Source organism: Sardina pilchardus, chromosome 13 (assembly GCF_963854185.1).
Source record: "Sardina pilchardus chromosome 13, fSarPil1.1, whole genome shotgun sequence".
In the NCBI taxonomy this organism is placed as follows: domain Eukaryota; kingdom Metazoa; phylum Chordata; class Actinopteri; order Clupeiformes; family Clupeidae; genus Sardina; species Sardina pilchardus.
In genome coordinates this window covers 27427236-27440155 of record NC_085006.1, presented here as the reverse complement: position 1 = coordinate 27440155, position 12920 = coordinate 27427236, and the positions used below count along the sequence as shown (strand labels likewise).

Sequence of the window (12920 nt, the reverse complement as noted above, 5' to 3'; positions counted from 1 at the left end):
AGCCCTGCTCCTGTCCTGATATTTGTGGTGCGGTGGTACTCACAGCCAGCCCCAGCTGCATCTGCATAATTTAGCTCTCGCTAAGCACTCTGGGAGTGCAGGCAACGCAGCGTACCGAGTGTCATAGATGTGCTGGGGCGTGTGTGTGTGTGTGTGTGTGTGTGTGTGTGTGTGCTGGGCGACCTCACTTCAGACAGGAGACGGAGTCGTTTGGACGTAGTGTAAGTGTAGTTATTATATACCGCATGATTCTGCTTTATCACCGCCTGTGCTTCACATCACAGTCATGCAAACATGCACAGTTTTGGGAATGTATGGGCGTGTTCTGTAAAGATTGTGTTGCACATGTTCCAAGATGTCCGTTTTGTTGTTTATCAGTTCAGTTTCATCATGATCCAGAGATTGCTATTCAAAACTATCAGCCTCAATAGGGCAAAACCTTTCAGCCGGTTTCTCATATTTGACATTTTCTTAGTATGTTATGCATACTTGATATTATGCAAAGATGTGTGTAAATGAAAAGATAGTATAATCTAAAGCATTCGGTGGTCCTCTTACAGTATGTGCCAGTGAAATGTGTTGCCCGTATGAATGTTGTGTACACGCTGGTGGTGCTGTCTGCTCTGCGAGAGCGCCGGCACATATGGCCGACCCAGCAGTACTGCTCTCCTTCTGCTCATGTGACCCAGCAGTACCGCTCCTCTCCTCCAGCAGTACTGCTCCTCTCCTCCAGCAGTACTGCTCCTCTCCTCCAGCAGTACTGCTCCTCTCCTCCAGCAGTACTGCTCCTCTCCTCCAGCAGTACCGCTCTCCTCCTCCCGCTGCTCACGTGATCCAGCAGTACCGCTCTCCTCCTCCTGCTCCTGCTCACGTGACCCAGCAGTACCGCTCTCCTCCTCCTGCTCACGTGACCCAGCAGTACCACTCTGCTCCTGCTGCTCACGTGACCCAGCAGTACCGCTCTCCTCCTCCTGCTCAAGTGATCCAGCAGTACCGCTCTCCTTTCCTCCTCCTCCTGCTCACGTGACCCAGCAGTACCGCTCTGCTCCTCCAGCAGTACTGCTCTGCTCCTGCTGCTCACGTGACCCAGCAGTACCACTCTGCTCCTGCTGCTCACGTGATCCAGCAGCACCGCTCTCCTCCTCCTGCTCACGTGACCCAGCAGTACCGCTCTCCTCCTCCAGCAGTACCACTCTCCTCCTCCAGCAGTACCGCTCCTCTCCTCCCACTGCTCACGTGACCCAGCAGTACCGCTCTGCTCCTCCAGCAGTACCACTCTCCTCCCACTGCTCACGTGATCCAGCAGTACCGCTCTCCTCCTCCAGCAGTACCGCTCTGCTCCTCCAGCAGTACTGCTCTGCTCCTGCTGCTCATGTGATCGCCTCTCGGCTTCTCTCGGGCAGATTTTAGCTCCCGGTCCTCTGCACACACACACACACACACACACACACACACACACACACACACACACACACACACACAGTAAATATTTACTCATCATACTACAAATGCACTGGGCTAGCCAAAGACCGTTTTCATGGCCTGAGGGAGAGTGTGTGTTTGTGTGTGTGTGTGTGTGTGTGTGTGTGTGTGTGTGTGTGTGTGTGTGTGTGTGTGATATAGGCCCCATAAGAGTCTTCATGGCTTTACATGAATTAGATCAAGCGCTTTGCTTTGCTCTTTGACATATTTGACCTTCACCCCGATGCCCTCTATCTTCCCTCAGGTCAAGGAGGTCAAGTAAATATTGTGATTAACAGCGAAGAGAGACCACATTAATTTGGCTAATTATCCACCTAAAGCACTAACACAATCCCCAGTGTGTGATGTACAATCTGGTGGTGTAGTGGCAACATTCTTTACTCGGGAAACGAAAGAACATGCTGTGTGTTGAAGAAGTATTTTGGTTCAGCACTTCAAAGGGAACAGATGAAACTGATATATGTTTTTGTTTTATTGTTGATGATTATGACGAACCTGTGCTTTAGATAGACTGTGTTAACAATCGCGTGGTCGGATCTCCACTGATCGAAATGAAACTAATGAGCCTTATTCATTGGACATCAAAGGAGCGAAAGATTACTGTTTTTAGTAACGTTAGCTGTGTGCTCCATTCGGGAGTGAACCCCATCTGATGGAGAAGCCCACAGAGTGCATTTCCAGTCGGGAGTGATGAACGCTGTTTGTGGGAGTGAGGGATGAGTGTGCCATGGAACGACTTTGCTCTGGAAAGCACTCTTCAAAGACGCCTCTTAGGAGAAAGTGGGATGAGTAGAACAGAGATGGCTAGAATAATTCTAATCTTTTCACTTCAATCCAATGCTGCCCTTTTGGAAAATGTCTACTGTAAATTAGCAGATAAGTGGAAAATAAATGTTGTTGGATTTTAGCATCATCACTTCACTCCCCTAAGGAAGGGAGAGAGGGAGAGGGAGAGATGGAGGGAGAGAGGAGAGATGGAGGGAGAGAGAGAGAGATGGTGTTGGAGCAGGGAGCCCCTAAATGCGTATCCAGAGCCAAAACCAAACCCAACCCCCCTCACCAGCCCGGAGAGCAGGAAGCATTACAATGGGCCAGGCAGCAACCAGAGGGGGAGTTGCATGTGTGTGTGTGTGTGTGTGTGTGTGTGTGTGTGTGTGTGAGGATATGTGTGGGTGGTTAAGAGGGGTTCTGTGCGCTATGGTGTGTGATGATGTGAGGGGGGATGTTTGTGTGTGTGTATGTGTGTGTGTGTGTGTGTGTGTGTGTGTGTGTGTGTGTGTGTGTGTGTGTGTGTGTGTGTGTGTGTGTGTTGTGGGAGTGCAGCTTCATTGGTCTTCAATGTGGTTGAGTCAAAAGGGGCGTGTGTGTGTGTGTGACGTCAAGAAGGGAGGAGAGGAGGGAGGGGGGGCAGATGGAGGAGAGGAGGGAGGAAGCCGTGTGTGTGTGTGTGTGTGGGGGGGGGGGGGGGGGGGGCAGATGGAGGCTCCTGCTCTTGCTGAGCTCAGGGTGAGTTTGTGTGGTCATGAATATGAAATGGGCTGATAATGTGTTTGACCACCTCGGCTACTGAGGACATGTGCGCAGTCACCTACTGTAGAGAGAGAGAGAGAGAGAGAGAGAGAGAGAGAGAGAGAGAGAGAGAGAGAGAGAGAGAGCGAGAGAAGGAGAAAGAGACAGAGAGAGACACAGAGGGGGAGAGAGAGAGGGAGAACGAGGGAGAGAGAGGAGGATGAAGGGATAGGGTGACTGAAATGGAGAGATGCAGACATGAAAGAAAGACCTTCTGTTCTCCTTAGTTCGCGCCTGTTCTTTCATTTATGTTTTGTGAATGACTATGATGCTACTTTAATTGTAATATTGTACATGGTTTGTTTTGGTATCTCAAAGATGACATGTATATTGATTGGAATAACTGTGATAAGATGTGACTGACTTCATGCATGGCACTCATCCAACACAGGCTGATATTTAACCATGCATGGCACACATCCAACACAGACTGATATTTAACTATGCATGGCACACATCCAGCACAGAGTAATGGTCTTTAGCATTCTGTTGTAGTATTCTGTATTCCATGTTCTATGGAACTGTGATCAGTGCAATAGATTGACGGTATGGGTGTGGAGATGGAGCGTCCCAGAACATGTGTTCTGGAGTATCAGGGAGGAGGAGGAGGCGCTAGATGAGGAGCGGTGATCAGGGAGGAGGAGGAGGAGACGCTACTGTAGATGAGGAGCGGTGATCAGGGAGGAGGAGGAGGCGCTAGATGAGGAGCGGTGATCAGGGAGGAGGAGGAGGAGACGCTACTGTAGCTGAGGAGCGGTGATCAGGGCGGAGGAGACGCTACTGTAGATGAGGAGCTGTGATCAGGGAGGAGGAGGAGACACTACTGTAGATGAGGAGCGGTGATCAGGGCGGAGGAGGCGCTAGATGAGGAGCGGTGATCAGGGCGGAGGAGGAGACACTACTGTAGATGAGGAGCGGTGATCAGGGCGGAGGAGACGCTACTGTAGATGAGGAGCGGTGATCAGGGAGGAGGAGGAGGAGACGCTACTGTAGATGAGGAGCGGTGATCAGGGAGGAGGAGGAGGAGACGCTACTGTAGATGAGGAGCGGTGATCAGGGCGGAGGAGACGCTACTGTAGATGAGGAGCGGTGATCAGGGAGGAGGAGACGCTACTGTAGATGAGGAGCGGTGATCAGGGAGGAGGAGGAGGCGCTACTGTAGATGAGGAGTGGTGATCAGGGAGGAGGAGGAGGCGCTACTGTAGATGAGGAGCAGTGATCAGAGAGGAGGAGGCGCTACTGTAGATGAGGAGCGGTGATCAGGGAGGAGGAGGAGACGCTACTGTAGATGAGGAGCGGTGATCAGGGCGGAGGAAACACTACTGTAGATAAGGAGCGGTGATCAGGGCGGAGGAGGAGGCGCTAGATGAGGAGCGGTGATCAGGGAGGAGGAGGAGGAGACGCTAGATGAGGAGCGGTGATCAGGGCGGAGGAGGCGCTAGATGAGGAGCGGTGATCAGGGAGGAGGAGGAGACACTACTGTAGATGAGGAGCGGTGATCAGGGCGGAGGAGGAGGCGCTACTGTAGATGAGGAGCGGTGATCAGGGAGGAGGAGGCGCTACTGTAGATGAGGAGCGGTGATCAGGGAGGAGGAGACACTACTGTAGATGAGGAGCGGTGATCAGGGAGGAGGAGGAGACGCTACTGTAGATGAGGAGCGGTGATCAGGGAGGAGGAGACACTACTGTAGATAAGGAGTGTTGATCAGGGCGTAGGAGGAGACACTACTGTAGATGAGGAGCGGTGATCAGGGAGGAGGAGGAGGAGACGCTACTGTAGATGAGGAGCGGTGATCAGGGAGGAGGAGGAGGCGCTAGATGAGGAGCGGTGATCAGGGAGGAGGAGGAGGAGACGCTACTGTAGCTGAGGAGCGGTGATCAGGGAGGAGGAGGAGACGCTACTGTAGATGAGGAGCGGTGATCAGGGCGGAGGAGGAGACACTACTGTAGATGAGGAGCGGTGATCAGGGAGGAGGAGGAGGCGCTAGATGAGGAGCGGTGATCAAGGAGGAGGAGGAGACGCTACTGTAGATGAGGAGCGGTGATCAGGGAGGAGGAGGAGACGCTACTGTAGCTGAGGAGCGGTGATCAGGGCGGAGGAGACGCTACTGTAGATGAGGAGCGGTGATCAGGGCGGAGGAGACGCTACTGTAGATGAGGAGCGGTGATCAGGGAGGAGGAGGAGGAGGCGCTAGATGAGGAGCGGTGATCAGGGAGGAGGAGGAGGAGACGCTACTGTAGATGAGGAGCGGTGATCAGGGCGGAGGAGGAGACACTACTGTAGATGAGGAGCGGTGATCAGGGAGGAGGAGACGCTACTGTAGATGAGGAGCGGTGATCAGGGAGGAGGAGGAGACACTACTGTAGATGAGGAGCGGTGATCAGGGAGGAGGAGGAGACGCTACTGTAGATGAGGAGCGGTGATCAGGGAGGAGGAGGCGCTAGATGAGGAGCGGTGATCAGGGAGGAGGAGGAGGAGACGCTACTGTAGATGAGGAGCGGTGATCAGGGCGGAGGAGTCGCTAGATGAGGAGCGGTGATCAGGGCGGAGGAGGAGGCGCTAGATGAGGAGCGGTGATCAGGGAGGAGGAGGAGACGCTACTGTAGATGAGGAGCGGTGATCAGGGAGGAGGAGACGCTACTGTAGATGAGGAGCGGTGATCAGGGCGGAGGAGGCGCTAGATGAGGAGCGGTGATCAGGGCGGAGGAGGCGCTAGATGAGGAGCGGTGATCAGGGCGGAGGAGGAAGCACTACTGTAGATGAGGAGCGGTGATCAGGGAGGAGGAGACGCTACTGTAGATGAGGAGCGGTGATCAGGGAGGAGGAGGCGCTACTGTAGATGAGGAGCGGTGATCAGGGAGGAGAAGGAGACACTACTGTAGATGAGGAGCGGTGATCAGGGAGGAGGAGGAGACACTACTGTAGATGAGGAGCGGTGATCAGGGAGGAGGAGGAGACACTACTGTAGATGAGGAGCGGTGATCAGGGAGGAGGAGGAGGAGACGCTACTGTAGATGAGGAGCGGTGATCAGGGCGGAGGAGGCGCTAGATGAGGAGCGGTGATCAGGGAGGAGGAGACGCTACTGTAGATGAGGAGCGGTGATCAGGGAGGAGGAGACACTACTGTAGATGAGGAGCGGTGATCAGGGAGGAGGAGGAGACACTACTGTAGATGAGGAGCGGTGATCAGGGAGGAGGAGACACTACTGTAGATGAGGAGCGGTGATCAGGGCGGAGGAGGAGGCACTACTGTAGATGAGGAGCGGTGATCAGGGCGGAGGAGGAGGCACTACTGTAGATGAGGAGCGGTGATCAGGGCGGAGGAGGAAGCACTACTGTAGATGAGGAGCGGTGATCAGGGAGGAGGAGACATTACTGTAGATGAGGAGCGGTGATCAGGGAGGAGGAGGAGGAGACGCTACTGTAGATGAGGAGCGGTGATCAGGGAGGAGGAGACGCTACTGTAGATGAGGAGCGGTGATCAGGGAGGAGGAGGAGACGCTACTGTAGATGAGGAGCGGTGATCAGGGAGGAGGAGGAGACACTACTGTAGATGAGGAGCGGTGATCAGGGAGGAGGAGACACTACTGTAGATGAGGAGCGGTGATCAGGGAGGAGGAGACACTACTGTAGATGAGGAGCGGTGATCAGGGAGGAGGAGGAGGAGACGCTACTGTAGATGAGGAGCGGTGATCAGGGCGGAGGAGGAAGCACTACTGTAGATGAGGAGCGGTGATCAGGGAGGAGGAGGAGACACTACTGTAGATGAGGAGCGGTGATCAGGGAGGAGGAGGAGGCGCTACTGTAGATGAGGAGCGGTGATCAGGGAGGAGGAGGCGCTAGATGAGGAGCGGTGATCAGGGCGGAGGAGGAGGAGACGCTACTGTAGATGAGGAGCGGTGATCAGGGAGGAGGAGGCGCTAGATGAGGAGCGGTGATCAGGGCGGAGGAGGAGGAGACGCTACTGTAGATGAGGAGCGGTGATCAGGGCGGAGGAGACGCTACTGTAGATGAGGAGCGGTGATCAGGGCGGAGGAGGAGACACTAGATGAGAAACGGTGATCAGGGCGGAGGAGACGCTACTGTAGATGAGGAGCGGTGATCAGGGCGAGCTCTTTTTATAGCCGCTCTCTCCTCCCACTCAGCCTTCGTCTGAGTGACCTCCATAGGATAGAGGGCATCAGCTGGTGGCAATGCTGCGTTGTGTTCAGACACACACACACACAGAGATTCATACACACACACTCACACACACACGCACACACAGAGACTCACACACACGCAGACGCACACACACACACCATAGAGACATGCAGTGCAGATTTGCAAACACACACACAGATGAACACACAGTATGTACATGTTAACTGCACACATGGAGATGTAATCATACACATGCACATACAGTACGTACAGACAAACAGAAACACACACATGCATGCACACATACAATACAATCAGATGCTATCGCTAACACATACAATACAATCACATGCTATTGCTAATGCATGCATACAATACAATCACATGCTATTGCTAATACATGCATACAATACAATCACATGCTATTGCTAATGCCTGCATATACAGTATGTGCAACACATTGTAGCAATTGGAGCAGCCACAAATGTAGACACACATGCACACAATACTAATACTAAAATCGCTGAACCCGTCTTGCGTTGTGTTCGCTCTCTCTCTCTCTTTGGAGAGATGTTGAAGCAGCCTTTACTGTATATCACTGTGGTCAAGACACCGCTTTCTGTCCTCTCCTGACCTCTGTCATTTCTCTTCTCTGCTCTGCTCCACCATTTTAACACAAGAAATCTCTCTCTCTCTCTCTCTCCCTTCCTCTCTCTCTCCCCCTCCCTCCCTTTCACTCTCACCCCATCTTTCTCCCACCCTCTCTCTCTCTCCCTCCCTCTCTCTACCCCTTTCACTCTCACCCCATCCCCCCCCCCCCCGTACTCTGCTGCAGGAGGGTCAGCATCTTATGGAGGAGAAGCCGGAGCTGCGGGAGGCGGTGGCCCAGAAGCTGGGGGAGATCCGGGAGTGCTGGCAGGACCTGGAGAGCACCACGCAGGCCAAGGCGCGCCAGCTCTTCGAGGCCAACCGGGCCGACCTGCTGGTCCAGAGCTACTCCAGCCTGGACCAGCGCCTGGGGCAGCTGGAGAACCAGCTGTGCCACCAGGACTACGGCCAGGACCTCACCACCGTCAACAAGCACCTCAAGAAGCTGCAGGTACAGTACGCCACAGCAGCCCGCCGCGTCCACAGCATGTCTGAAGCTGGTGATGCTGAAGGCAACGTTTTGAGCGATGTTGGTGGGCAGTGTTCCTGAGTGTTCAGCCTAGAATTTCCCCTAGGGGATCAATGAAGTATCTATCTATCTATCTATCTATCTATCTATCTACAGTATCTATCTACAGTATCTATCTATCTATCTATCTATTTATTTATCTATCTGTTGATGTGGATGCCCAGGAATATTGCTCAAAAAGTTGCCCCGTGTGTCACCTTAACACGTGAATAAGGTTTGAGGAATCTGTGGCACTCAAGATGGTAACACATTTCAAATCTTTGCTGGCTATTCGGTTATACTGTAGTAACGGATTAAACCTCCCAGCCATAGAGGCCTTCTTCAGGGCAAGTTAGCAAGCTTGTCTTTACACATGCCCAAAAGGAGTACCAGGGCTACATGCTTGAGTCATGCTTTCAGCTTCACTGGTACTTGATGCTATTAATACTTTATAAATGTTTTGGAACAGTGTGTTTAAATGGTTCCTTATGAATTATTCAGAAAAGTATAAAATAGTCCATGCTATTTGAAGATGTACATGTGGTTGGGGTTAGGATAGACTGAGGGATAAGGTCATTCTGCATATTTCATTAAAAACCCACAAAAGCTCAACTCAATTGATGAGTACAGTGTATTAGCATATACTTACAGGCTTTTGTTCAACAGTAAATAAGACAAGAGAGCACCATTCATCTTTATGATTTTGTGTTAGCATGTTGTGTAGTTTGTACCATGGCACTCATTGCCAAAGCTGTCCCTTTTATCTGTGATGTCTGTTCTCATGTTCTTCTAACCATTGTGTACTTTTCACCACCACTCTCCAAACAGTTCTGTGCCTTTTGCAGCATAAACTGGAGCAAGTCGAGGTTACGCCAGTCTAGAATGTAGTGTGTTGTAATTCATTTTTTCTTTTAGTATGTCAAGGACTTTTTAATGTCAAAAGGAGACACAACGTTTTTTTTATCAGACTTTTGAATCATTTTGAATCACAGAGAAGGCATATATAGCCCACCCCATCAGGCAGTGGAGGCTCATCCAGATGCATAAGAGATGCTACTGGTGAACATTTAAGATAAACTAGTAAATGCACAAGATGCTGTATACAATGTTTCTGTAGTCTGCCTGTCATGCTTAAATATTGAGGCAATTGATTTATATACTTTATATTATATGTTGTGTCAAGTCCGTTTTATATTCTGCAAACATGGCAGAGGATTTTTTTTTTTTTACAATAAGGTCAGCTGAGAGGTTGAATGGAGCCATAACCGTAACAAGCAGATTGACCTTCGACCTTTATAACTCTCCTCCTCGACAGCATGCTGGCGTTGAGCATTGAGCTGCTTTGAGGTGCTTTAGGGGCAGGTGCTTTGTGCTGTGTGCCTGTACTGCTACACCACTACACCATCTCCTCCACCTCCTCCACCATCACCACCAGGGGTACAGTAGCATCTCAGTTTGATTTGAGTTCTGCTCCTCTAGCTTCTCACCTCTTTCTTTCTTCCTTTCTTTCTTCCTTTCTTTCTTTCTTTCTTTCCTTTTCTATCCTACACTTTCACTCACTTTCTGACACGTATGCTTTCTAAGAACCCTTTCTTCTTTCTTTCTCTCTTTCTTTGACTTTCATGTCTTCGTATGACTTGTTTTGACTTGATTTGTAGCACTTGTTTTTTTCTGAGTTTGGTTTCCTACTCTGCTTTCCATACTTTTACTTTCCTTACTGCTGGTCCCCCTCTTCATGCCTCGCCTTGTGGCCTCTGTGTGTGTGTGTGTGTGTGTGTGTGTGTGTGTACTGTATCTGTGTGTGTGCGTGCGTGTGTGTGATGGACAGAGGTGCTGTCCCTCATCCTCTCTGTCTCTTCTGGTTTGTGAGTACCATTCATTCCTATTGTCCATGTGTCATTCAGTGTGTGCGGTCGCCCTCGTCCTCTTCCTCGTCCAGACTTTACATCCTACTCTGCCTTGGCGGTGGCCGCGGTGTGAATGTGAAGTGGCAGCACACACCCTATTCACACCTGTGTTGAGTTCCACTGCATCTGTGTCAGTCTCTCAGTCAACGGCACCTGTGTGAGAGGATTGATAATCCCATAATCTCACCCAGGATCCTGCCACCTCCGCCGCCACTGCTGCCGCCGGTGTTTTGGATCTCGTGCTGTCGTGCAACACAGTAATCCTGTGACATTTTCAGAGACGCTCCTCCACAGCCGAAACCCCTAGAGTGGCTGTTTCGTAACGCCACGTCCAGTTCCTGGGCTGCTGTGGTCAGTCTGTGTGCTGCTGCTTTTACTGACAGAAAACCGTCTTATGGCTGCTTAGATCCTTTTTGATCAAGACCATTTTAAACCCCATTAAAGAGTTACTCATATATGTTTGTTTACAATTGTAAACAACATGTAAACACGTTGTCCTTTTGGCAGATGCATTTATCCAAAGTGACACAAACATAATGTATGCATTATCCAGAGATGCATATGTTTATGTGTGTACAGTACAGTACATGCTACTGTAAATGCAGATATCCCTGAGGAGTGTCTGTGAAAAGTGAGGGACTGCTGTGTTGTGTAGTGTGTGTGTGTGAAGATCTAATGTTATTGATGTGGGGACTGTTTGACAGGCCACTCCCTTATGTGTCTTGAGTCTTGACGCACCAAACCTGCCCGGGGTGCGAAGCGCGATGAATTCCTGCCAGATGTGACACCCTCCACAGTACATTACTTTTGCTCCAATTCATCTAAGTTTGAAGAGTGTAATGCCCAACGCTGATTTGATAGGGTTTTGACATCTGGGTCACTGAATTCTGTTACACAATTCTGTGCCCACTCCACCCCATCTTACCTCCACTTCCCAGATGGAGTGTCCTATCAGATCAGATATGTGAGTGTTTTTGTACACAAGTTGTTGAAGATCAGCTTGAAATTACTGATCAAACTCAAGTACGTTTGTATAACTTGTTACTATCGTTGTCTGACATTCAGCTGATATGAAGCAACTAATGATCTGCGTTATCAACTGAATCGCTCTTTCCAAAATGTAACCCTCTCACTCTCTTTTTAAAATCCTCTTCTTCCTCTTCCTTTCCTCTTCTCTCTCTTCTTCTTCCTCGTTATGTTTCTTCTTTTGGAACCTGCTGTTGTTCTACTGAGTGTGTTCTTCTCCGCAGGCCTTACTGTGTGTGTTTATGATCAGAAATCTAATTCTTCCTTTTCTCCACCTCTGACTTTCTGTGTTTGTGCTCATTCATCTGCCATCTCTCTCCCTTTCTCTCTCTCTCTCTCTCTCTCTTTCTTGTTCCTTCCATTTCAACACGTTTGTTTTCCCCTAAATGTCTCCAATTTTCCCTGCTCTCATTGCTCTCCTGTTATTCTCTCCATCTCTTTCTCTACTCCCTGTTCCATTTCTCCCATCTCTTTTTTCCTCCCCATCTCTCTCCGTCATCTGTGTGTTGTCTGTGTGTTGTCCGTGTGTGTGTGTGTGTGTGTGTGTGTGTGTGTGTGTGTGTCTGTGTGTTTGCACATGAGGCGATGTTCGGACTGCCGGCATTGTTTGTGTGTGTATGTGTGTGTGTCGTCCTTGTGTGTGTGTGTGTGTGTGTGTGTGTGTGTGTGTGTGTGTATATGTGTGTTGTCTGTGTGCGTGTGTGTGTGTGTATGTGTGTATGTGTGTGTGTGTGTGTGTGTGTGTGTGTGTGTATGTGTGTTGTCCGTGTATGTCGTCCATGTGTGTGTATGTGTGTGGTCCGTGTGTGTGTGTGTGTGTGTGTGTGTGTGTATGTGTGTTGTCCGTGTGTGTCGTCCATGTGTGTGTATGTGTGTGGTCCGTGTGTGTGTGTGTGTGTATGTGTGTGTGTATGTGTGTTGTCCGTGTGTGTCGTCCATGTGTGTGTATGTGTGTGGTCCGTGTGTGTGTGTGTGTGTGTGTGGTCCGTGTGTGTGTGTGTGTGTGTATGTGTGTGTGTATGTGTGTTGTCCGTGTGTGTCGTCCATGTGTGTGTATGTGTGTGGTCCGTGTGTGTGTGTGTGTGTGTGTGGTCCGTGTGTGTGTATGTGTGTTGTCCGTGTGTGTGTGGTCCACGTGTGTGTGTGTGTGTGTATATGTATTGTCCGTGTGTGTGGTCCACATGTGTGTGTGTGTGTGTGGTCCGTGTGTGTGTGTGGTCCACGTGTGTGTGTGTGTGTGTGTGTGTGGCGGGCAGACGATGGAGACGCAGATGGAGGAGTGGTACCAGGAGGTGGGGGAGCTGCAGCAGGAGGCGGCGTCTCTGCCCCAGCAGGGCCGCGTCATGGAGGACGTGAGCGAGCGCCAGGTGGTGGTGGAGTCGCGCATCGTCCGCCTCATCGAGCCGCTCAAGGAGCGCCGCCGCATCCTGCTCGCCTCCAAGGAGGTGCACCAAGTGGGACGCGACCTGGAGGACGAGATCGTGAGTGTGACCTCTGAACTCACAACATGACCTTTGACCCTCAGGGTTTAGGTCACGCCCGGGGTGGAGACAGGTGTAATCCATATGAATGGGAGAGCGTATTGATGTGCGTGCAGAGGTTCTCGGTCATGATTAGTGTTGTTGTTTCTGTGTCA

At 50.8% G+C, this 12920-nt stretch overlaps 1 protein-coding gene across 1 annotated transcript in view; it reads left to right on the top strand.

Moving 5' to 3' along the window:
* The window catches only part of LOC134099230 (spectrin beta chain, non-erythrocytic 4-like), a 103981-nt gene that overhangs the window by 69464 nt on the left and 21597 nt on the right, over nucleotides 1-12920 (top strand). The window contains exons 23-24 of the mRNA XM_062552020.1: nucleotides 8031-8294; nucleotides 12541-12765. Coding sequence (XP_062408004.1) covers nucleotides 8031-8294; nucleotides 12541-12765 — 489 coding nt within the window. The remainder of the gene's footprint in view (nucleotides 1-8030; nucleotides 8295-12540; nucleotides 12766-12920) is intronic.